Below are 26,394 nucleotides of genomic sequence, written 5' to 3'. Positions count from 1 at the left end.
CCGTAGATCTAAGTGGTTGACGCCTGCCGAGCAGCACCTCAAGGTCGGTTATTTAGTTTGGATCGTTGAAGAAGGCAACCCTAGGGGTTACTATCCAACTGCTCGGATTGAAGAATTCCGTCACGGCTCCGACAGCGTCGCTCGCTCGTCCGTCGTACGCACGTCGTCCGGATCGCTCGTTCCGCCCGCTCGTTAAGCTTGTACCAATCCTTCCAACATATTTCTCCGGGCCGGAGGATGTTATCGAGTAAAGATTTAGTGAGATTTTCCGTTCTGAATGCACTAAACGTATTATTTCTCAGAATTACCAAAGCCAATTTCCACACTGAAATTAACTTCCAAAATGGCTCAAAAGAGTTCCCTTAGCCTAACAAATTCGATTTTTCGAACGGATTAGTTTAAATTGGTGACCCAGACTATGACCTGCTAGCAAATGCAACTAGATTTGTCGAGTTATTCTGTGCTTTTACCTTCGAACGACACGATGTTACGTTGCTTAGAGTAAAGATTGCGATAGTGTTTTCACCTACATAGAGAGGAGCTCATGAAATTGGTTTTGTCTCAACGGTCTGTTTAGAGATACTCAGGTGATCCAGATGTTGAGGTATACCTAGTGAATGATATCTTAAATTTCAAAAAAAGGCTTTCTGCAAAAACATACTGATGTTTAGTAAAGATAATCACTGCAGATGTTCCCGTTTTTAATATTTTCAAAAATTACATAGTTTCACAAAGTTCAATCCAACTGAGTTTCGGTCGTCTTTTAGCTTTTAATTTGCTATCTCTCGGTTGTGCTAAAAAATACACTGTCCGTCTATCGACTAGCTTCAATGTGGGATCTGCCTTTATGCAAAAGAAAACCACAAGTTATCTTGCTCCAACATTTTCCGTGTTTTGCGCTGATATGTGCCGAATTAGAACTAACACAGGGTAGAATAAATTATAAATAGGTTGTGAACAACTGATCAATCTAATATACAAAATTGAATTCTAATTGTACATTTCAATTATCGAGTTATTTCTTTAATTATCAATTGAAAGATGCTCCAGGTCATAAACAAGAAATCAAAATTACCGGTTTTGCTAATTGCAAGCCATAACCCCCTTTGCGAATTCATTTTAGCAAATGCTCTATATCAGTGGGAAAAATTTCGCCTTTCACCTCCGTGAAAGTGGATAACTGGGCTGTAAAGGGCATAAGGTATGCACGGGGGGAGGTGCTTGCGATACTGATCTAGCAATTTTTTTGACTGATTTAATCATTTCAGCGTGTTTGCAGGGTTATGGGGGGGGGGGTGGGTGGCTGGCAGGTTGTGTCTATGCAAGGAGCTATTATGGATAAAGCATAGGATAGTTATAATTCATAGTTTATTATTCCGAACTATTTCATGTTCTAGTCTTTGAAACTCAATGCTATCTAATGACCTCTGAATCAAAAATTGTTTCACGTTAATTTTATCTTCTTTTTGGATCAAACCCTCCAAAGTTTTGCGGTGTTCGTTTTTCAGTATCCGCAGATGATGCAATTTCTCTTCTAAGATTTTGATTTCTTGCTCCACTTTCGACTCTTCAGTTTCGATGCTTTCAAGCTGTCGTGCAACTGATTGGGCCGCTTCCAGGATCTGAAACAAGGCAATGCAAAAAAAACAAGTATTTTGTTTTTTTTTTCCGAAAAAAGTTTCAACGAATCATCCCTTCATTTCTGATGCTATCTCCATGTAACTTGTAGGCTTATATTACGTTGCATGATGTTATAATATTTAATGTAAGCTATGTTTTACCGGGCAAGCTGGCTTAAACTGACAGAGGTGAACTTTATGTAGCGTCATATTGAGCGGTATCAGAACTTTAAAAAAACTAATAGTTTAATGGGCCAATGTTTTCCGTCACTTAGGTCTGGTTAATCGATCTGTTTAATTAAGGTAACGCAACTTTGGTTGTACGCCAATTAAAAATTATGTTCAGAAATTATAGCCCTACTTTATTAACCTACTTTACTATTAACAGATGAAATCGCCTTCTACTGCAAAAAAGCGCAAATGAAAAAAGCACACAAAAAAGCCACGCTGTATTTCTTATGCAAAAAAGCAAAGCTGTCCTTATTTGTAATAACCAACCTGCTCCTTTTGCACTTGCAGTTTGCCCATTTGTTTTCTGAACTTAGTTTCCCTAATGAAGAAGAGCTGTTCTGCCTCTGTCATTCTGGGTTCCACCAGAACTGATCCGGAGTGGTCACTATCCGTTGTCAACACAGTCGCCATGGAACTCAATGAAGCATCAGCTAAACTGGCCCCTGTTGTCGAGTTGTTGTCGTCTCCAATACAATTCGGTTCCTAAAACGCGCCAGTTTTAAAAATAGGAATGATTTCTCTATTTGCGATCCGCTCGTTGCTGGCAGAGCAAAGCAAGAAACAAGTAGGTCAATAAATTTGAGGGGAGGGGATTTGTGGGGGTTATGATGACCTAAAGGATTATAGACATTGCAGGTGAAATGACAATTGAGATGGTTAGATTCAAATATGTTGCTAATCTTACCGCTTGAGTTGTTTCTTGTCTGTTCACACCAAACTGCGTGAGTTTCTCGGCTGCAACGACAACAGCCGAACACACCGGGCACTGTTTGAGAGGAGGGTTGGACGAGGAGGAGGCACGACTTCCAGAGGCCACGGGTGCTGCTGGGGTTGAGGTAATGTTGGGTCTGGAGACCGAAGAAGATGATAGGTCTGCACAGACCTCGCATATAACATGTTGGCAGGGTAGCAGGACTATCGGGGTGAAAAGCGAGGTCGATACCTGGAATAAGTCGCGTTTTTTTTTGTGACACAAATAGTAGCGCAACAATGAACGATATTAGACAAGGTCAATTTATAACACATTTGATGGATTTGCGATACCTTAGGCTCAGCTGATCAAAACCATCCGGCACATAGGTGATAGGACAATGAATTTCTATCGTCTAAAAGCAAGACAGCACTGCTGCTTACACAGAACTGCGCTTAATTACAGAACTGCAAGTGTAGCCAATTGTCTGACTTAGTTGTCTTAATTGGGTGCTTCATTATTTGACAACATACTTCAGACACATCACACCCATCATCAGACCCATTCGAGTGGTGAATACTCATAGATGACAACGACTAGAGAACATCGTGGCACCAAACCGCCTGATACCACAACCAAAGTTCTTACGAACTTAAGGTTACATACCCTCGTACGCCAATCCAAATTCCTACAAACTCTTAGGTATTTGTTAGTTGTGTTATTGTGCCTATTGCGTTCAATTTCTGGTCTTTAAAATGAAGGATCTTTTAGTGTTTGCAAAAACCTGCACAATAAGTATACCGAGCTTGCATCCACATGAAATTCTTTCTACTAAAAAAGTAGGCTCAATTGTTCGCCAGTATCTTTTGTTGGAAAAAATGAAACGCAGAGTAGTTCTCGCAATCAAAAGTGTGAGGTAGTTTTTCCTTTTTCCTTTTCCAGTTCTTCTGGGGTTATTTATTTGTTTTACTATTTCCTTGCTTGTTGACCTTTTTTTGACCACTTCCTTGCTAGGTTTCAACAGATTTGAATTCATTGCTGACCTTTTTTGTTTGTAGCTCAGATTTGGGAAATACCACTTGAGCGAACACCACCATTTCATGTCTCAAACATAAAAAATTATACTTTTAGCAGTTTTTCGAGATCCAAATACATACAGATCTTTTCAGAGCTATGATATTTCCCGGCGAGTTAGATTATTTCCTCATCAGACAAAGAAGAAAACCAACACCTACAACCTTTATTTGAAAAAAAGTCCAATTTGTGATTTCGGGAAGTCCTTTCTGGTGATAATTATAGTAACTTTTGCTTCACTAAGCTCGAATTAAATATATTTTTAGCAGTTTTTTCTGGAAGTATGAGTAACACTTATTGTTATAGGCCGTATGTCAGCAAATTGCTGCAGCGTAACTCAAGTATAGCTCCTTGCCTTTTCACGACTTCAAACGCTGGTTTCTTTTACGTATTGACAGTGTCGGAAATTGCGATGAAGCTTGAATGAACGATAGGGCCTAGAACAACGTGCGAGGTGTCATTAGAATTAAACTAAAGCAATATTTCAAAACATTGTTGGATGAGTAGAAGGTGTCGTTAAATTTCATATCCGTATTAAATTGACGCCTCAAAATTGAAATAGAAAACCAAATACTTTTTTTCATGTATTCTAAAATACCAACTCGAGGGCCAGTAATCGAGGGTCGGTAACATTTTCAGCAATCTTCATTGGTGTGCATTTTTTACATTCTTTACTTTGGAGACAGCAAAAAACACTTTTTTAAAAGTTGATAAAAAATATTCATTATGGGCAAGTAGACGCGATCCTACAAAATCGTATTTGCATTGGGAATAAGATACTTTTATTTATTTGTTTTCTGCTGAAACAATGACAACTAATTTTTAAATTTTGAAAACATCCGAGCCATAGAAAAGTAATTAGAAAAGTGAAAACACTTTTTGAAAAATTAATTTATTTAGATAACAACAATTGAAATAATTTGATTTTTTGCTACCACCGCCGAATTTGAAATATTTTCTCCGCCTCGTAATTTTTTTTTTGAACAGAGAAGCTAATTTTGAGACATTTCGCAGCACAAAATTTTGGTCTCGTTGCCCTGGACTTTTTGAGATAATTGAAAAATTGACCGGTTCACAAATGGCATGGAAATTGCGAAATACAGAGATGACATACAGCCACCATTTCGCTTTTATTGCTCAAATAGAACAGTCTTGTCTTATTGGTTTTAGGTTTGCTTTTCGAGTTTTCAAACCTTTTCGGTTTTCCTAATTTTTTAAAAGATGCGATCTTTAGCAAAGGAGCCCGTAACGCACCAAATTGATTTGATTTGGTTTTATTGGTTGGTTTCCCTTCTAAAGAAAGTTTCCCTAATTGTGAGGGATATTTTTAGTTCATCGATAGGAAATTTAGTCAAGTGTTATCTGGTTTCTAAACTGGTAAGTCAGCTCTACTTCCTTTCCGCTGCCCATAAAAAGCTTATGGTTCAAATTCAAAGGCCAACGTTCAATTTCAAACCAGAGGACGAGTTCATAATCAAAAATGAGTGCTTAACAAAAAGTGATATCTGAATTACTCATATCTCAAAATTAAGTCTGAGCAGAATAATATCAAATTTTTGTAGCTTATAACTGGTAAATACTATAGTATATACACTCTTTAAACATGTTAGTTTGAAGGCAATTGCCACGAAGCCCATTTATAACATGGTGGTTACGACTTGCAAAGCAAATTAAAAATTTCAAGTACCCACGCGGAAGTTCGAATCGCATATGAAGTAAACAATGTAAACGTGTGCTAATCTGAGCACATTTTTTATGCAGAAAAATCTACCTAAAAATCAGCACTTGCCTGTATAATAAATTGTGAAACGAACAGTGTACTGGACATTCAGAAAAAAAAGAATGTCCCCGGACTAATTCAGCGCTGATTTGCGCTGCCACCAACCTCTGCGAAAACTTGTTAAACGTCATTCCTCGAACGTCTTGTTATTAGGGATCTTCATTACATATAGGAGTTTCTTTGAGCTGAAACTTTTTGAAATTAAACTTAAGTTCTAATCTAATCACGCAAATGACCTGAAAACTTATAAGAAAGTGCGAAATGACATCACTTGCCCCGTCGACGTTAGTGAGATGGGGAAATAATTCAGAAAATTGGACTCTAAGTTTTGCTATGTAAACCATTGTAAAACGAAACACAGAGTCAGACGGCGAAACAAAAAACATAGCATGATAAGTTCTGGCACAATTCAAAAAAATTTTTGTGACTAAACGGAAGACCAGATCCAGATTGGACACAGTGGATTGGAAAAACTGCTTAGAAAAAAATATGATTCAAAATTCGAACAAAAATAGCAAATATCAATGTCAAATTGCGGTATTTGAGCAAATAACCACAGTTGAGAAACCAGATTTTTGATCAACTGAAGTTTCTCATTCTACTTCGAAACTTGAGTTTAAAAATTACGCCACGAAACACCTTTTTTGCTCCACTTTCTGTTTCGACGTTACCATAGTCACTTCTCTAAATTGACTTCAAAAACCCATGAAAAAATGCAAGGAGATCTTAAAAACAGACAGCGCCCCAATAAAACTCAAACTCTTTGAATGAGAAAAAGCACTAACACCCCAATATAGCTCCGCTCAGCTTACAGCTATAAAGACTATGACATCTTGGGCTTGTTACCAAAAAGACAATCAAGTATAGTCTGCATCATAAAGTTGAAATAAGCGAACGTTCGAAAACAGGCAATTGAGCATCAAAGTGGACATTCGAATGTCTGTTTTTTCGAAATAGCTTCTATTCATTATTTTTTCTGCATGTTTAAATTCGAACATTGACCTTTGCAATCGGTCCACTGTCTTTTGAAACGTCCGCTTATTTCAGCTTTGTGGGCCACGCTATAAAAGCATGTTGATGTTCGTTTATATATCCAAGATTTTCGACCGTTTGCACAAACTGTGACTTACTCTGAGATTGCACAATGGACACTTGAGTTCAATAACAACTCCAGAACTCTCATCATTGTCGTCTTCCGGGGTCCTGGGCTCTTTCTCGGGTGACCGCGAACTACTAGACTGATTATTGTAGACATTTGTAGGCGGTGGTGAGTTGCTGTTGATACTGTTGATCGAAGTAGCACAGGAATCGTGTTCCTCGAGCATGGCTCTGAACTCGTTTCGGATTGCTTCTTTTGTTCGTGTTTTCATCTTCATATCATCTAATTTGATCGCGTTCTCGTGGTTGTCCTCAGAGGTCAATGACCTATATCGTTCTATGCTCTGGTTCAAAAGGTCTTCCGCTCTTTCAAGTTCCTGTGAATAAACATAAAATAGATCAAACATTAAATGAACAGTAATGCGCTAGAATGTTAGAATGTTTGACAACTTAGACCGGGGTAGACCTTTCATATTAGGCTAACTATGGTCACTGGATAAACTTATACATCAGGTCTTAATAATATGGAACCCGAACTCTATAATATTGATCAAATTACAGGTATTAGATCTTCATCTCGCGGTTAATGTTGAATTATAACCAAATGTGGTCCAAACTTTTGCCCTGGGTGGCAAATTGATTAGTTTAATTTCCTGTACCACCGCGTATACACAGAGAACCGGAAATCAAAGGGGAACCACGAATCAAGATTACCGAAACGTTTGACACGTTTGTTCTCGATAAAAAAAGTTTACAATACTTCATTTTTATGTAAAATCATTTAGATTATTTTAGTTTATGACAGCATCACATCAATACACTAACAAATGCGGAATTAGGTTGATGACATGCAACTATAATGGGGGGGGGGTGAACTTTTTTAGATACCACACGCAAGGTCAGATTTAGTTGTATCCTAGGGTTTAATTAGTCTAAAGAAAACATCAGAATTCAAATACACTTCTCATGGTTTTCAAGAAGCCTTATATGATTTTAACAAGGGAGCCGCTGTGTTTCGCAAGTCTTCCAACCTATCAATTGACCATTTTTATCAGGCGGTATGAGGGGAAACGTTTGAGCGAAGACAGCAGACGAAAACATTATTATATTGATAAGTCAGAGGGCAGATACGAAAAAAATGGATGCATTCCTTCGTTCTAAACGACCATCGAAAATATAGTGTGTTCTAGGTTTCTTCAAGCAACATTAATGACAAAAACAAGGACTCGTAACTTAGTTCTGAGAATCATAATAAATAAAACTTTCAGTTGAAAATTTCAAACCACACAATTGAGTCCAAAAGCCGCTACAAACAGCATCTGAAATATTTTTGAAGCTCAAAATCCAAAAAAATTCTTTCGTCCTCATCTAAAACATCGGTTTCGAAAAATTTTCTGTTCAAATTGAGAACAAAGTGCTTCACTCCTAAAAAACATAAATAGCGGAGTGCTCAAAATAGCTGCGATTGAACCCGGAGATTGGGAGTGAACTCAGCAACGAAAAGAAAAGGAAAAATTCATTGTATTTTAATACAAACATCAGGAAGTTAAGTGCTACTTTGATCAGAATTTGCGAGCTTATATATAGGTTTAAACTTTTTTTATAAAGAGAGAATAAAAGGTCTATTTTGACACACTTTATAGGGTAAAATGGTTTTGGCATTGAATCTGATCACCTCAGGTTGCTTTGCTGAGCAATTTTTCTCTGCGTGCAGATAGAATAGACTGCGTTCTAAATAAAGTTGGTCGGAAAGAGTTGACGAAAGCACAATAACAGTGGCAAAAATAGATATAGAACAACAAGAGCACAATATTAACCACCGGAGAAGATGATTTAGCTATTTATGAAGAATTCGACCAAATCAACAGCTGGAAAAAAGCTTTAGTTGAAAATACTGGGAACCTGTATTGTTTTTTTTAAACAAATAGGTCCCAAATTTACCCAAGATATGTGCAATTGGTCAATAGTTTCTCCCAATTAAGACAAATAGCAAAACCATGAAAAGTTGATTAATTTGCCAACCAACCGAATATAATTTTCTTTAAGAAACTTTTTTTAAGTCAAACGAAAATTTTAACCGAAAAATTTTGTTCTGTTAAAGTAATCAACTGAAGGTGTAAAAAATTTCAGGTGATTCAGATCTATCATCAATTTGAAAAGTCATCAGAAACTCATGAAAAAGCAAAAAAGTGATGTTCATACACTAACAGTTTGAACAATTTTGTGGCAAAAATGGGAAAAAAGTTTTTCTTTAATTTTTGCATCTTATTTCGAATCAAAATCGGTTACGATTAAGCCTGCCATTCTATTTATTGTGAAGCTTGTTGTTGTTAATCAAGTAACTTTCACTAACTTTTTGCGAAATCCCCCGATTCATTATATCTTTATCTAACGGTTATTGAGGCAGAAGCGTAGCCGAAGCTCGTGAAAGTCAAAATTTTCCCCTCACTTTCGATTTCCCCTCAAGAAATTAAAGTTTTTTTCGAGTGGAGGGTTAATCTTCACCATTGCCGTAGTGATGTCATCTTTGGAAAAACCTATCAGCTAAAAAGCTACCAGCAGAAAAGGCTCATTAAATGTTCATAGAAATTTACCAAGGTCAAAAAGTCAAAAACTACGACAACTGAATGTTTTTAGGTTTTACTACAATTCAGTCTAGACAGAAAATGAACATCAAAGAAAAAATTAGAACCTGCTCACAACTGCCAATAAATTGATATACAACTTGATTAAAGTCAATCGCTAGGAAGTCAAATTAATTTAGTTCTAATGAAAATAACTACCGTGCGACGTTCATACCGTTTAATGAATTACATCTCATTAGATGCCAACAACAACGTTTTAATGATAACATAGCCGTGGCATCATTTTTTTTTCAATGGTTAAATTCTACATATTTCCCAATTTTGACCTTTAAAAATATACGACGCACCAACCGACAAAATAGTGTCAGTATAGCTCTTTAATGTTCTCGTCAAAAATGAATTCACTGTGATGATCTTATGAAAACCTGACTTCTGTCAGCTGAAATTTTGTTATCAAAAGTTATTTGGATCTTCTCCGTTTGTGCCCCCAGCTTAGTGGGTGCATATTATTTGCAACCCCCAGACGCACGTACCATATTTTTACATAATGATTTATTGTGTAATGACACGTGCTCTGTAACTGGGGGGTACATAAAGTACTGGGGAGGGGCACAAACGGAAAAGATCCAGTTATTTAAATGAAGTACTAAGTAAACAGACAGTAAATCTTAAGGAACTTCCGCAAATTTTGAAAGAGTTAACAAACAATTGAAAGTTAAGTAGACCTAAGTTAAAAAACAGCTTAACTTCAAAGAAAGTAAAACTGAACGAAATGGGGTGAATTCTCTGGAACTCAAAAAAGTGCTGAGAAATGGAACAAACTGCCCGCTCCCATTCAATTTTAAAACGATGAATAAAGTGTAAAGAATCATTTCATCAGAGGCACCTCTCTAAGTCAACCCGGAAGAACACACATAATAACAGACATTTAGCAGCGACTACGTCTCATTTTTAGGTGAGAGCAAAAGAAAGCGAACAACCGCAGCTCGCTGGTCAAATAATTGCTGTTCAATTGGCTGTTCAAACAGTCAAATTATTTTTGACTTGAAGTTGCTAATTGCAGATAACTTTCGAATCCCAGGTTTAGGTGCAGACTTATGAAAAGACAATGCTTGGCCAAAATGTACTGTGAAAGGAGCATACTTGACCCATATGAGGCATGAAAAGACTTTAGCTGCACTTCAGTGACACGTGGGACTTTAGGTCGACTCAAATTATTTACAAAAGTTTAGCTTGACCCAAAATTTTTCAAAAAAAACATTAGCTCAACTCAAAAGTACGGATGGATCTTAGCTCGACCCATTGCTTGCACAAAAGACTTTAGTTAGATTGAAAAACTAAGCTGAACACAAATTGGCATGAAAGCGTGATAGAAAGTGTTAAAAGCGTCTTTAAAAGAATTTAAGAAAAGTGGCAACAACTTCAATAAAAATGAATTTCAACTCCATGGCTATTGAAATTTTTCTGCTTTAAAAAGATTCCTTTTCATTGTATAATTTAAAGAAACATTGCATCTGATATTACTTTGTTGAAGAACCCACAGAATGCCATTTTTGAGCTTCTTGACATGTCCGACAAACGATATTTGGTTTAGGAAGCTTCTTTTTTGTTTTTTTTTTAAATCACTTTTATAAGGCTGTATGGAAACTTGGCAATGTGAACCCACTTTAAATGAACCCACACCATCATTTCTTCGGCTTGATTAACTGTGGGTAACCTCATATTTGAGTACAATTCCGAGTTTTAATGCAAATGCCTTTCAATTCATACGTATGTTTGCAGTTTTCAAATGCTTCTCAATTCTTGTTTTTTGGCAATTTTCCAACTGTGTGCCAAGTTGGACTGCAATTGTGAAAAGCGGCGTGTTCTTGCTACGTTGCTGCATCTGAATACAAAGAAGCTGCATTTTGTAAAAAAAATCTCGAATTTAAAAAAGCAAAGAAGAAGACTTATGGAAAAACTCTAGCTGGACCCATGAACAGACATTAGCTGGACTTAAATTCCCTTTGAAAAGAGTTTAGCTCGACCCATGAAACTTTAGCTCGGACTTTAACTAGCAACCTCGACCGTGTAATTATAGTTAAAATTGACCCCCCACTAGACTTTTCAAGTCTTTTCAAGAGTCGAGGTTTAGACCTGGGTTACCTTTGTAATCATGTGAGTATTTGACCAAATGCGGTCACGCATGGTCTTCAAGCAAATTAGGCACTCCCCATTTGTATGTGCTTAAACGCTATGTATGCATTTGAATTATTACGTGTTAATAGGCATTAACAAATATTAACAGCGGAAGTTTGAAATTAATACGTGCATAGTAAAAAAGCACTGATTATAATGTAGACATTATCCAAAAACTTGTTCTTTTTAGGAGTTTTTTAGGAGTTACGGGCTTCGTAACAGGATCTACTACTTTGATTTTCTTGAAAAATGACGCAAATATGGTTGTCGATCTATTATACCAGGGTCGTAGGTATGAAAATAAAAAAACTATTTTTAAAAGGGAGACAAACATCAATTTTCTGGGGGTGCCTAAATTTCGGCTATATAGAACTATGGGTCTACGTCAGGACTGTCTTAAGTTTCCAAACAAAGTATTGATTAATAGGTATCATTACAGAAATCATAGATATTGATTATAATATTAATATAGTATTGATTAATAGATGGGCTTAGATTGGTGGCTAAGATTCCTTTTATAGTTTTTGTTGCAAAATTCTTGAAACCGGACTTACTTTCCTGAGGGCTTGATGGCATGACCCTGATGTAATGGAACTATTGGGTGAAATTCCCCACGTGAATTTGTGGTACTCAGCGAACTGACCAGAACCCTGACCTTTCGGATCCCGTTCTAACCTCGCCGAACCTTCACGAGTCATGTTCTCAGGGCCATTTAACCCAACTAAGTGATCGCCCGAATAGTTGTTCGGAATTCCCCGAGATGTTGAATAGTTTAACTGAGATTTCGTAGGTGGAATTTGCTGAACAAAGTTGTTGGAATTTGAGTAATCGGAAATTGATGAGTCATTGATCGGTTTTCGTGATTTTGAGTTTGCTGATTTTGCTTTTAATCGCTGATTATGTTGGGCTGATTTTGACTGGACAGTGGTTGTTTGCACATTGTTAAAATTCATCAAAGCAACTGGTTTCTGGCCATAAAAAGCCGACGGCATTTGCGGATATTGTTCCGCCATCAGTTTGCTCAGAGCAGTAAATTCTAAACAAGAAGGTTTTTCTAAATAATATGGTGTGTTTATATGAAAGCCGAAACTAACAATAGAATTTATATAATTTTTTTTGTAAAATTGTAAAAGAAATGTAACTTTTTGCACAAACGGTCGACAGTGCGATGTAGCAAAACAATAGATAGCAGCACTGTGTGACTACTTTTGTGTTTAAATTCAATGCGCCATTAATTTAGCATGAAATAAGAATACACATTAATATGTATAGATGAAACATCTGCTAAATATGCGATAGATCGTGTTTTTTCAAGTGACGAATATCAAATAAAAACACTTTGTATTAATCATGTACGTTTCGCTAAATCACGTTCACTTAGCCTGCAACACGATTAGCAGAAAATAATTCAAAAATTTCAAACGCTGTGTAAAACTTCAATAATTAATGTTAGTTGAACTGTAGTTCAACAAATATTGTAGTTCAACAAATATTGTTGATTTTCAAATTTTTCACTAAAAAACTAGTAAAAACTAGTTAGTTGCGGGAGCAAGTTTGTCAATAGTCGGGATATTGTTGAAGAAAAAAATCGGAATAATCAAATTATGCTAAGTTGAAAATATGCTAAAACGAAAGTCAAGTATTTTCGGAGAGACTTAAGTGTTTCACGCACTTGATGTGCGTATAGTTAGGATACATAGTTATGCTTAAACATGCCTTTCCACCAATGGTATGTATGGTCTTTGCAAAGCAAATGTACACCGAAAGAAACGGCGCTATGGTATTTTCTATGGAATTATTATATATAGCTTTCTTGTGTTGGCTATGACGGAATAAATAGTGGTATATAAGCCATAGCTGAATTTGTAGCCATAATATCGCGGTTATGCCTTTTCGCTGACCATAGTTGGTATAATTATGGCTTCAACTCAAACTATATATTTGCGAAACTCTTTTGTTTCTTAAAGCATTTGATCAAATAAATCGCCTGCTTAATCGTTGTTATAGCAATTGACTGTTTGAGTGAATTCAGTTTGAAAGCAAAGTCTAACGACTTAGAGCAAAGGCGAAACCAGGTCGAGTAATTATTGGAATCGGGTTGTCGAATTCTTTTGAAACCCCAAAATATCCCATTTTGCATGATGCATGGTAACAAAAAAGAGATTTTAAGTTTTCGAGTTAGTCCTCGGAATTATATAAAACATTCCTACAATTTTACAAAAGAGATGCTCACATTTTAAATTGGGATTAATTGATATTCAACATAATTTAATGCATCTAATTTTCTCGTAACAAAAACTTTTTGCTCTCAGGGAAAAATCGAAAGAAGAATTTCCTATCAAATAACATGCAATGGGTAAACGCAAAGTAAGCCGAAGTAAAAGTAAGCCGATATAAAATCAAGCCGAAAGTTATGTAATAATTATGCCCGGGTTGAAATCAAATGGTTATCTTGCAAGATTCTGGCAGATTCTGCCAGAATCTTGCAAGAATAACGCATATTCTTACAAGATTGCTGTCAACCATTTACCAGATTACTATCTATCATAAATAATTTCTTTTCAACCGTTACAATCAACACTGCGCATAGTATTGTAGTGAATAATGTATTCCAATGCACCAAAGAAACAAAAAGACGTCAATTTTTAGACATCTAGTGGGTAGGTGCTTCGGCGGACCGCTGTCCATGGTCAGGCCTCTCACCCGCTGTGGGATGTAGCGCCCCCAACGGCCCTCCAGGTGCACTTTAAAATACAAGTTTCCCCAAAACTTTTCGGTGTTCTTGACCTCTATTAGCCTCATGTCCATGATGATTAAAACGCTATTAATGTCACTTTCGGATCAGTACCTCAAAGTGTGATAGGAAAGCCACAAGCAAGTACTCCACTTTGTTTAGGATCCACTTTGGGATTGAGTCGTTTATAATAAGAGATTTTTCACTAAAAGTTGCCTAAGATTTAAAATCCCGACTTTACCAAGAAAGTCTTTTAAACCCACTTCTTTCTTATTTTAAGTTTTTTAATTAGTTTTTTAAGTTGCTCTCTCCTTTACTGTAGAGCATTTAGACTTCTTAAGAAGGTTAGCTGCAAAATTTTGTTTATTAGAAAAACTGTCCGCATCTAGCCTCTTTGAAAATTCAGAGCCTCATTGCGGCTGACTCTCAACTTCAGCCAAATTGACAGACTTTTATCTTAGGCCAGATTGGCAGCAGAAGAATCAACGCAAGATGAAAGCGGTTTTACTGAAGTGCGGAATAAGAGAAAACAGTTCAGAGAACAAATGCTCACCCCAACCAACAATGTAAGACCTATGATTGTTTCAATTGATGCAAGACCGTCACAAATTCAGTTTGCAAGAGCTTTAAAGTCGAATTTTTGGCAGCCGTTGAGATCAAGCAAATGAGAGAATGCCTAATGCTGCCACTAAACCTAAGTCAAGCCTTTCCAAATGCCAAAATGACAGTCAGGAGCACAGTTCCTTAACCTAAAACCAAACCAAGTTTTGTCATTGTAAACGTTCACACAGCATTACTGAAGATGAGGTAAAAGAAGAACTCCTAAGTCGAGCAACTGGCTAACCAACAAAATTAATACTTGTGATTACAGAATCAAACAATCAAGTCAAAGCAGCTCAAAAACATGGCGTCTAAATAGGCTGGCAGCTACACTGATTTGAAGCAAGCCGAGAGTCACCACATGTAATGCAAAGTTTCAAATGTCAAAAAAATGGCCACTCAGCAAAAGAATGCACTAATCCAACTCGACGTGTTCACTGCTCGCAAGATCATAGTGTTAAAGAAGGAACTATTGCGAAAGAGTGTGCCAGATGCTCAAATTGTGGTGGTGCTCATGCGACAGTTTATCAAGGGTGTCGAGCATTTCAGCACAAGTTAGCAGAGGCCTCGAAAAAGATAAATGATAATAAATTCTCAGTCGTAGCCAACAAATTGAAACCTCATGCCAGCACCGAGCTAACGCTATCAACGGAAAAAATTGTTGTTCTAGTAAATGAAGTTTTGATCAAAATCCGAACAGTTCTTAACACTATGTCTTTCAGTGATATAATAAGTATTGTCTCTAACAGCGCCTCACGCATCTTCACTGCAAAAATAGATGGCCAAAGAATACATGGCAGAATTAAAAGCGCAAATGCAGCGCCTGTTATTTCATTACAGTCAAACAGTCTACCAAACAATAAAAACTTTTTGCGCAGAATGGATAAGCTCAACATTTTGCAATGGAACTGTCGCGGCCTCAACAACAAATTAAACGATCTGATTCTATTTTCAGCAGAAGCAGACATAGATGTATTTTGCTTGAATGCTGTTAAGAACCGGAAAAAATCAATACCCCTCAACAATTACATCGTTGCGACGGAAACCTACAACAACGGTCATCGTGGTTCTGCTGTCTCAGTGAAGAATAGCATTGTTATCAAGCGAAAAGCACCAGTAGAAAAAGAAACCGATAGCAATGGTCGAACGCTTGCAACACTGAAGTTTGCCTTAAGTTGCCCCTTTTTGATGAGTTTTGGATAATAACTGTATGCAATTCCCCCGGAAAGCCGCTGTCGGCCGAGAAATTTTTTATGAGGAAAGTTGAAAAATGTCTTTGTATGCGGCGATTTCAATGCTCTCCGTCAAGAACTAAACTGCTCCTATGATTCTGAATATGGAGAAAAGCTTCTGAATGTTATTGACAAGGGCACTTATACAATTCTGAACAACGGTTATCACACGTATAATTAATCTGATGGAAAAAGCAAAATTATGTTAGATCTGCCTTTTTGCGACAGTTTTCTCCTTACGCTTTTTAACAAATTTCAAGTATCAGAAGATCTAGGCAGTGATCACAAAATTACAATTACCACAATGAACCTACGATAAGGCAAATTTTTTAAGCTAAAATCAAAGATCAACTACAGAAAACGCGCATAAATTTTACAGATCATCAAATCTCTGGCCTGCGAATTATCCAAAAAAGGATGAATTAAATCACTTCAGCAATAGTTTAGTTGAAGTAATACACAAACCTCTGGAAGGCTCCTGCATCACCAAGAAAGAGTTCCCCTACAGTGTTGAGACACAAAAATTGATAAAACTGACAAAATTAGGCGAGGAGAATAAAAACTGCAGTTTGAGATAACTTTATTTCTTTGAGAGGGAGATAAATTACCTACAGAGAGAAATTAAACGTTCCATGAGGCCGACAGATGAAAGAAAAAGAACAAAGGTCGTGAAAAGTGCTTGTGATAAGGGTAACAAAGGCTTCTGGAATACAATAAAAGAACTAACAAATGAAAATGGAAACAAACAAAAAAACAGCAGAACACCCAAACCTAATCTGCAAAGATTGCATGGCGGTTACAGACAAACAAAAAAAAATTGTCCGAACAGCTGCTAAAAAACACAATGAAAAATCATGAAACAGAATCATCAAAAATTTTTGAATTTTGTGAAAATGTTGAAAATGAAACCAAAGCAATAATCATTACAAACTTAGGTTTTGAACAGCTTGCCATTGTGGTTTCAACGAAGGAGTTTGATGAAATCTTCAACGAGTCGAGAAAAACATGCCGTGGGCTGGATAAAATTTGCTACAAACTGAATCAAGAGTTGCTTCAAATTGTTAAAGTCCGTGCCTGTATCCTCATATCTAGCTCCCTTAATATCTCGTATATTCCAGTTAACTGGAAAGAATCCCGAATTAAAATGATACCAAAATAAGACAAAGACCTATTGAAGGCCGAAAACTACCAACGCATTAGTCTTACAAATTGTATAGCCAAGTATATATGAAAGTGTTGCAAAAAACAATTTTATGGAACATTGTGAAAGTCAAAATACATTCGGCGAGAGTCAGAGCGCTTGCAGGAAAAACCGCTGCAACACAGACAAGCTCATTAAACTTATGTCAGTTAAGCTTTCCAGTGGTCTGAAATGGTTGGTTTCGTATGCTTGGATGTTGAAAAAGCGTTCAATGCTGTATGGCGCCTAGGATTTATTCACAAACTAAATTTGATTGGGCTAAATAACTCAGTCATAGGGTGGATAAATTCTTTTTCATCGCAAAGGATCGTTTTTGTGAAGATCAATTCCATTGTCAGTGATAGTACCAGCCCCATAGCTGGAGTACCCGAAGGAACCGTAATTGCTCTAATCCACTTTCTCATATACGTTAGTCGTTTGCCTCAAGTAAAAGCCCAGATCTCACAGTTCGCTGACGATTTTGCACTTAACCATAGGTCGCGCTCCCCCAAATTAATTCAAAAACGTCTACAATCATCGCTGAAGAGTCTAATTGATTGGTTTGACTCACTGAAAATTAAAATAAACTCAAATAAATATCGTTACCTTATATTCAAAAACCCCTCAAAGAAAGAATTTTCTCTTGAACTCCACATAAAAAGAAAATTAATTCAGAAGACACAATCAATAAAATTCCTTGGTATCACTTTCACTCCACACCTCATGTGGAATGAACATTGCAAATTTCTAGTACGAAGAGCGAACTGCAGGCTACTTCAACTCTGGAAGCTTAGTTATCTTAACGTTAGCGAAGAAAGTCTAATTTTGGTTAACAAATCTTGGATTCGACCTCCTTTTTGTACTCAAATGCTTGCTGGAATTTGCCTTCGAAAACCAAGATGTTACCAGGTACAAAAACTCTACGAAGAGGCAATCTTGAAGTCAGTGAGGGAAATGCAAATAAATTGGCCAACGGAGATATTCAAAGTGCAGCAAATCACAACATAATGTCTGTATTAGAGCTGATAAATAAGAAACGACAGTGCCCGCTCAACTCGTGCAAAAGCACTCGTGATCATGTCCAATACTAAATATTCTAACCGCATACACCATAGAGTAGTGGCTAAATTGACTGCCTAGAATAGTGATCAACTACACAAAATGAGAATCAATCCCAGTTCATTCCCGGAACTTCAATATCAATGATCATAGTTTTATAAACAACAAAAGTGGGCTCAACCACAGAAGAAAAGAAAGAACTGATAGCACAAAATTAAAAATAAGGAAAAAGGGAAAACTTCAAGCTCAACAACAAAATGAAAAACAGAGAGACAGATGGTGCAAAGAACACAAAGGCAGCCAAAAAACAAAAACCGTTATCGAATAGCACAATTGTGAAGAGCACAAAAATGGTTGAATAAAGTACACACTACTACAACTCGAGTCCCATACGAGCAACTTTGTTTTTGTTTTCGTGCCACGTTTCTTCCATCCATTAAATTGCAACAAAATTCAAACGTTTTGAAGAGGAGGATTGTGGCACAGTAGTTAACAAACAGTGGAAAAATTAACGGAAGAACTAACTTTCTTTTCTCTCTCATCCGCGTTTCGAGTCCAGCTCAATTACCTCCAGTATTTATATTATTTTATTTTTCCCAGCTATATTTAAAAAAATACTATTTGAAAAGCAACATAAAAATCAGACGTGATATGATTATTTGGCCAGCCGCTCGCCTAGTCAATTCGGTGCCAAGTACAACTCAGTCATTGTCAACCTCTGTCCACCTCGTTCCTTTTTCTTTATCTGTTCAGCCAGCCGCTCGCCTAGTCAATTCGGGCCTGAACAGATGGCAGTTTCCATTGATGTCTTCATGCGTAATTGAAGACCAACTGTTGCGCCTTCTTTTGATATTTTACTATTTTCTTCAACACTCCACTGATTTAAAAGAAACATCTGTCAGGTCAAAAGGAAACAACAACATTCATTTTTGTGCTGCGCCTGGTTTGCTTTCAGCGGTTTTATGGTTTAGGTTAGCGTAGCACTTTTAATTAACATTTTATTAGTTTTTTCAATTTTATTTCATGGCTTTTTCAAGTCAGAAACAACGCTTTTCCTTATTATATTTCCCTCTCTCTTTATTAATCTTAACTGTTTCTGTCACCTCCTCAAATTTTCTCAACATTAAAGGAGGATCATCCATAAACATAACCAGCGATCTGAGCCCCAGTCATAATTTCATCAGGCGGAGAGTTTATATATTTGAAAGAAAGTCAGAAATTTTGTATATTGTACATGACACTTAGTGCAGCACACTAATCCAACATCAGAACTGGGCGCTTCGGTGAAAAACCTTTCAAATCAATTTGCCGAGCTCCATTTTAACTTTGCGACGAGTTGAACATTGAAAGAACAAAGCATTAAAACGAAAAACTTAAGGCTATATAAGTCAACTTAGTGCAGTGAACTATCACCAAGATTAAAGAGAACTTCAACACGAGTGCGTTCGAGTCCCAGCTACGCCCCTTTGATTTCTTAAGATTTTACAATTCAATTTTATTTTATTTTTTTTGTTTCTTCATACTTACTTGAAGAAATTGTCTCAATCCTTTAACACAATTTCCACCAGGCTAGCCAAGGAAACGATACATTGTAATTTTTAAACAACAAATTCAACCAACAGAAGTCCTCCACGCTAATTGAAATGGCTGACTGCATCCGAGGCAAGGGAAGTTTTTTACTACAGTTAGATAGGACGCCCAGTCTTAACAAGAACTTCTTAAACTCAATTTTATTAATTCAAACTCTTCTTATTGTGTATATAAAACTTCTTTCACCTCTGGTTGAACATAAATTATATTGTATATAGGTGCACTTGGCGTTCTTTTTAAAATTCGCCTTGCTTGCATATCGGCGGTCGTAACCGCAACCATGCACTGTTTAAAATAGTTCAATAAAAAAAATCTGAGATATCCAAAAACACTTCAATCAACACTAAAATTTGGATAGAGTCGCAGTAGCTATATTTTGTAATCACGCTTTCAAATTTAAAAAAAAATCTTTGAAATTTTGTTTTCAATCTCATTCCCTATAGATGTTAATCGCGTATAGAGTACTACTGTTTCACTTTTCTCTCTGCTTCTTTTTTGAAAATGAAAATGTAATGAAAATGTGTAATGAAAAGGTGTAATGAAAATGTGCAAAAAATGTGCACTGAATTTTAAATAAAATTGAACTTGTACCAAATTGCATTTGATCTTTGATTTTACAGTTTGAGTTTCATTATGAAGTAATGCATCATCAGTTTGAAATGAACCTCTTAAACTCACAATCAAGAGTTTCTCACCAGCCCTATTTTTAACGTTTTGGAAATCGCCAGAAGTTGCCACGTCGAGATAAATCTTTAAAGTGAAAACAGAATATTAGAGCAAAATTTGATTGGAGCTTCTTTAAGGACAATTTGGAGCGAAAATGTTTTTTATAATTGTTGGTGTTAGCTTATTCGAGTAGATGTCTAATGGTTTAGGTTAAAATATAATGAGACCAGGGGTTAAAATTCTTTATAGGTGGAATTGTGGGATTGATGAAATGATACAAGGGTAGGTAGACCGACGGTAGGTAGACAATCGATTACATTACCAACTATAAAAACAGTTTGCAAAAACTTTGCGAACAAACATAAGGTCTCCAAAATTAACAGAATTACCACTTTGTTCGGTTATCGTAACACTTCTTTGCGTTGTACCAAACATCCATTCTATTCTTAAGCATAAAAACATATAAATAGCTGTGGCTGAGAGTGATGCTTAAGTTATGTTTTTCATGAGTTGGTTTCGCCCTAATCTACGAGCTTTTGACAAATAATGTAGCCAAAACTCTGCCATATTTCGACTTGGTAGTTTGCGAGATCTTTGGGGACCCCGACTGAACTGCAAGTCAATATCAGTACTGGACCAGTCTAAATGCAAGTTGACAAGCACATATCAGTATTGTGCACGTCTAAAAACAAGTCTGCAAGTCTGACAAGTCTTTGCCAAGACTTGGATTACACTTGCAAGTTGATTCCCAAGTCAAAACCAACTTTTCAAAAAATTTTGAGTGAAAATGTCGAATTCCAATAAAGTTTGCAACGTGCCACAATTTTTGCATTAATTATTTGCACTTTCCCGGGGTGCCCGACAACTGGCACCAGCTGATAACAAATGAACCAGGGCGACCCGGGAAGGTAACACAGGGCAACCAGGGGCCATATGGGGCCGTTTTTAGGTGTTTCTGAGCCGTTTTTAGCCGTTTTTCAGCCGTTTGGAGCCAAAATTTAGCCGAAAATCGACAATTCTTAATTTTTTTTCAGATTTGCCAATGTCGAGCATTCGTTCAAAGGAAAAATTGTGAAAAAGCGTGACCCATAGAGGGTTCGCTTGCTGTCCCAAGGCCCTGTTATCCGCCAGCAAGCGCCCTGCTGATGCACGTTAATCTGTTTATCAGTTGTTCATGTTATCTTGTTTCTGATTTCAACCACAATTGGGAAAACTTTTAGGTTATTTTTGAGAAGTGTTGCTCGCAAGAGAACATTAAATCAACGTAAAAAATCATGCTCTCTCCTTGCACGAAAATAACGTTGTAAGAGCAAAGAAAAGACTCTTGCTAGGCTGTTCCAAAAATATTGTACAGACTTTGACTTATAAAAAAGTATTAATTTTGAAGAATTTTTTTTAAAATTTTGAAATTGAACCGGCTCTGCAAAGAAATGCTAAGAAAATGGTTTTCGGGGTTTTGGGTAAGTTTATATGGAAATACTTAATTGGTGGTGAAATTGATATTCAAATGAAATGAGGCGTCAAAAATGATGTGCAATCACAACAATTTAACTCTCGTCTAAATTATCACAGATAAAAATTTTACCAAGTCATTCAACGATAATTAGAAAAAAAGTATTTCAGTATCCTCAAAAATTTGAATTGTTGAAACTTATATATTGTTTGTAATTCAAATTGATTGTGAGTTTTTGTTCTTCAATCGGTGAATATATCAAGAAATGGATGTCAGAATGGATAATCAAAACAAATTTTAAAAGCAAATAAAATTTTTGGCATCTTTCCTTTGTTTGCGTATTTAATAACTTTCGTCGATTTGCATAGTAATAATTGTTTTCTCTATTTGCTATAGTAACGTTTTAAAAAGAAAAATTGTTAGTTCTCTGTGTTTATGATTTTGTTAATGTGTTGACGCGCGATTTGTGACTCAAATTATTGCATGAAAGCCCTAATTGTTCCGGAGCCCTCCTTGTGGGGGGAGGAACTATATACTCAAATTGGTTTTCTTTTGTTCAGACAATTTTGGCCGATCGACATTTTCATCGTAGAGAAATGTGAGTGGTATGATCAAAAAGCTCGTCCAGCGTAGAATTCAAAAGTAAAGAGTTTTTTTTGAATTTTGTTTTTTTGAGGAGCTATCGAGGATTGAAGTTTTGTCAGAGCACGGGATATTTGGCATGATTTAGTTCACTTTTAAAGTGATTTTTCTTCAAATTGAGCTTTTTTTCTTTAATAGAGTATTTCAAAATTACATTTCACGCCACAAAACGAATCATTTTTGCTCTTCCTAATAGACTAAAGGCGATGAAAAGACCAGTTTTGGTCTCATAGGGAAGTTCCCCATCTGAAAAATTCGAACTCTATTTAAGAGTTTTTGTAGAAAACTTTTCGATTTTCGTTTTTTTAATGTCAACCAGAGACTAGTCACTTTTCATATCAAGGTTTCGTTTATGACAAAACCTTGTTTACATTCGAAAGAAGCCCAATGAACAAAAAGTTTGTTTTTAAGAAATTGCGCATATTTTTTTGGCTTCGACTCTGTCTTTTCGTAGCTTTAAATGAAACTTTGATTCTCTTTTTGCGGTTTTTCTACTGTTTTGGAGTCTTTCAGCAAAAACTCGTTCACTAAAAGTGCAGTTTTTCCGTAATGAGCGTTAAATGAACCTATTTAGTGCTTTGAGTGGACGGCTAATGACTGTTAGGTCTTTAAAAATAATTTTTCGACATTAAATTTTTTCAACATTAAATTTTTTCAACATTAAACAATCTTAAATTTACTTTCGGGAACTGTAAGTCAGTCTCAGTAATGACAGGAACCCTTCCATCTTATAGCAACCAAATATAATCTGGCTAGCGGTTTTATATTCTGCCTCTTAGTTTTATGATTTAAATGCCACGAGTTTTCAAAACTTTTTTTTCAGTTTCTGGACTTTTTTTTATTTTTGGTTCCTTTTGAAATCTTCACATTATCCTGATACTGATAGTTCCCATTGTCTGAGGGAAGACGTTCAACGGATTATAGATAAAACTTTAAGAGAACAGTTTAAATTGTTTTGACACTTTCACGCACTTTTCTACTGAATTTTTGATTTTTACCTGTATTTGTTGTTGTTTTGACAGTCAATGACTTTTTGTAATGCCTCATTTGATAACTTGTGAGTAAAAAAGAATGGACATAAAAGGAACATCCTTATCGTCCCATCGAGGCATAGTTAAGCGTATTTACTGGCTTCCGTTGAAAGCTATTGAATTTAGTGGCGGTGATACCACGAGTTTCCTCAAAAGGGTGTTTCTAATGTATTTGTTCATTTTGATTGACTTTTGGGAGTCGTTTTTTAAAAAGAAAACGATCCTATTGCTGTTAAAAAATTATTTGAAAAAAGGAAAGTTTTTAGTGAAAAGTTCATTTTCTATTGCCTTCGGCAAGTTTCTCGGTCAACTTTTTTCTTGAATTTGCTCTTTTTGCCTGTTTTTTTGTTCTCTAGGGAGCCGTAAATTGCTGATCGGTCTCATAAGCTTGTAATTGAGGAATGAATGAAAGAAGTTACCCAGAGTAGTCTTCTCATAGCGAAAAGTCTTAAAGTTTACGATATTTTACATTTTCAAGGAACTTCAAACCTTTCAGTTTTTGTTGTTCTTTTCCTCAATTTGTAACTTGTTTTCATCATTGAGAGGTCCCATCCATTTTCTTGTTTTTCAAACAAAAACATGTCTTCTTAAAATTTTGTTAAATCTAATGATTTATGTTGTCGCTGATGTCTTGTATGTTTGACAAAATGCAATTTCATTTTTTGTGTGGTCAGTTTTTGTGTTTACTTTTCTATTCTTTCAGCACAATCTCTTTAAAGGAGATCCCATTAGTTTTCAAATGTGGCTCAAGTGAGCTTTTCGATCTCTCAGTATAAATACTTTAGCTGAAATATTATAAATAACAATTGAATTAGAGAAACAAGGATTAGATAATAGCTAATGACTTTAATGGTATCAATAATTTGTATTTTCGCAAGTCGTTTGAATTTTTTTATTTTTTCTGCATCTTTAATCCATTTCTTTCGCTGAGTCCAAAACCAGTCCTATTGTAATGAGTTTTTAGTAATATATATATATATATATATATATATATATATATATATATATGGGTTATTTTGTTAAAAGCTAATGATTTTTAAGACTTTTGAAATTTCTTGGTTTAAAAAATGTTGATTAATTTTTGAATTTCGCCTCATTTTTCGTTCTCTTTGTCGACTTGTTGCCTAGTCTCATTATGACAAATTTTTATTTGCTGTATGGGTAAGAAAAAAGTAAATTTGTGTATTGAAAGTTTTATCTGACTGCATTTTGACGTTGTTACTAGGTTCTTTCAAATTTATATTTTGAGATTTTTTAGTGCAATTTTTGCTTTTGCTTTTTTGTTGCTTGTTTTTTTTTTCTCGTAGTTTCTTGTAGTTTAAACTCCAACATCTGTTTTTGTTATCTATACATTAGGTTGACACATATTAACGTGCATCCTTGTTATTAAAAAGGACTTAAAGTATTGTTGACACATTAACGACTCTCTTTGTTTTCAAAAAAAGACTTAGAGTAATGTTCGCTGATTAGTTCTTACCTGTTGATTTTGCGTTAAATGGTTGCTTTTATTTTAATCAAGGTTCTTTTCTTGCTTAGCAATGGTAAACATGGGAATATATGAAGCCTTGTCCTACTAATTTTTTTGAGTTGCAAATATTTGCGAATTTTGAGAGCATGAAAACGATTTATTATTACTTTTTCATATAATTCATATTCCTGTTATTCAAATATGTAAAATAATTGTACCTACTTTTGATCATTTTAACATTGAATAACAAAGAGTCGTTTGAAGAAAGATATTGTTCTCTTAAAAAAATAAGAAAAATGTTATTGATTACGTTTAAAATTGTTTAAAATTCTAAATGGCGTTATGAGACACGTAGTTTCAGTGGACTGTGAAATCAAGTCTTAAATCAGTTTTTCATGATTTTTTGTGGTTTCAAACTAACCATGCCAACAGTTTCTGACGTTTTAAACCAATCATACCGACGATACCGAAGAAAAACATAAGAGCTTTTGCAGTTTGTTTCTAACTAAAACCGTACAGCCGATAATTTTTGTACGTTTAAAGCCGATGAATTCTCAATTAGGGAACAGTTGACAACTAATTGCCTTTGTACATTTGGATCTAGGTTGCGGTTCTAGGTCATTTGCAAAACTCCCATTTGGTCTCAGCTTTAACCGTCCAAACTGTTATATAGAAACGCTTTGCTTATATGATACAAGCTTACCTTTTTAGCAGCAATGAGTACTGTTTCAAAATCGAAATTGAAGATCTTTGCAAGAATAAATACAAAATGTCGTAAAATTATGAACAAAAAAACGCAAATACTTTGAGGATGGCTTGACGAAGTCTCTTAGTTAAAATAATGTCTAAATAAACAACATCAATAGCGTGAATAAAGAACCAAAACAAACACCAGAAGTTTCTCCTGGCGCCTTGTAATGAATGAAAAACACGATACGGCAACAAAAAATAAATAACTTCCAAAAACAGAAGTAATATATTTTTAGATTACTAAATTTCGCGCCGGTAGTTGACAGAAAAAATAAATCCAAGATCCTAATTTAGCCAAAATTGAGGAAGAAAACCAATGACCTGAATTTAAAAAAAAAGTATTTCCTCGAGGCAAGAAAATATGTGTAACATTTAGCTTTACTTTGCTGCAATTTATACGGTGGTAAATGCCTATTTCACGTATCATTTTTTAAAAAAGAAGTAAAGGCACCATAAGTCTAATTTCTTACATGCAAATTCGGTCCCTTGGTACGCGAACACTGTATTGAAAATACTGCGTTGTAACATACTGTGTGTGTAGTGTGTGTTTATGCACATAACAGTTAGACCTTTCCCATGGAAAAGGGGAATCAGTTTTCACCATAGCTACGATGGAAAAGTAAAAATGGAATGATGATGTGTTTTATACATGTATGGTTAAGCAACATAAAGAGAAATGTCAATCAGGGATAATTTAAAATTTATTGCACACTGCAAAAATACTCCTGAAGAT

At 35.7% G+C, this 26,394-nt stretch overlaps 1 protein-coding gene across 2 annotated transcripts; it reads right to left on the bottom strand.

Moving 5' to 3' along the window:
* Positions 1 to 1,271: 1,271 nt before the first annotated feature.
* LOC142337523 (uncharacterized) lies at positions 1,272 to 26,096 on the bottom strand. Of its 2 annotated transcripts, XM_075386811.1 has the most exons (6): positions 25,615 to 26,096; positions 11,811 to 12,292; positions 6,526 to 6,870; positions 2,536 to 2,793; positions 2,118 to 2,333; positions 1,272 to 1,622 (listed from the first exon to the last, which is right to left on the bottom strand). In XM_075386811.1, the coding sequence occupies exons 2-6, from the start codon at positions 12,267 to 12,269 to the stop codon at positions 1,362 to 1,364; spliced, it is 1,539 nt and encodes a 512-aa protein (XP_075242926.1). In that variant the 5' UTR covers positions 12,270 to 12,292; positions 25,615 to 26,096; the 3' UTR covers positions 1,272 to 1,361. The 2 variants fall into 2 exon arrangements, with proteins under 2 accessions (XP_075242926.1, XP_075242925.1); XM_075386810.1 differs by lacking the exon at positions 25,615 to 26,096 and having other exon boundaries at positions 11,811 to 12,733.
* Between the last annotated feature and the right edge of the window lie 298 nt (positions 26,097 to 26,394).

The sequence above is a fragment of the Convolutriloba macropyga genome, chromosome 4 (assembly GCF_964194025.1).
Source record: "Convolutriloba macropyga chromosome 4, txConMacr16.3, whole genome shotgun sequence".
Taxonomy (NCBI): Eukaryota; Metazoa; Xenacoelomorpha; order Acoela; family Convolutidae; genus Convolutriloba; species Convolutriloba macropyga.
This window is presented reverse-complemented; position numbering and strand designations above follow the sequence as displayed.

Excerpts from the sequence above, each read along its gene's own strand:
- LOC142337523 (XM_075386811.1), bottom strand. The coding sequence starts at position 12,269 with ATGGCGGAACAATATCCGCAAATGCCGTCGGCTTTTTATGGCCAGAAA. Across the intron at positions 6,871-11,810 it reads GCCATCAAGCCCTCAGGAAA|GAACTTGAAAGAGCGGAAGA; the intron begins GTAAGTCCGGTT and ends GTTTATTCACAG. Across the intron at positions 2,334-2,535 it reads GACAAGAAACAACTCAAGCG|GAACCGAATTGTATTGGAGA; the intron begins GTAAGATTAGCA and ends GGCGCGTTTTAG.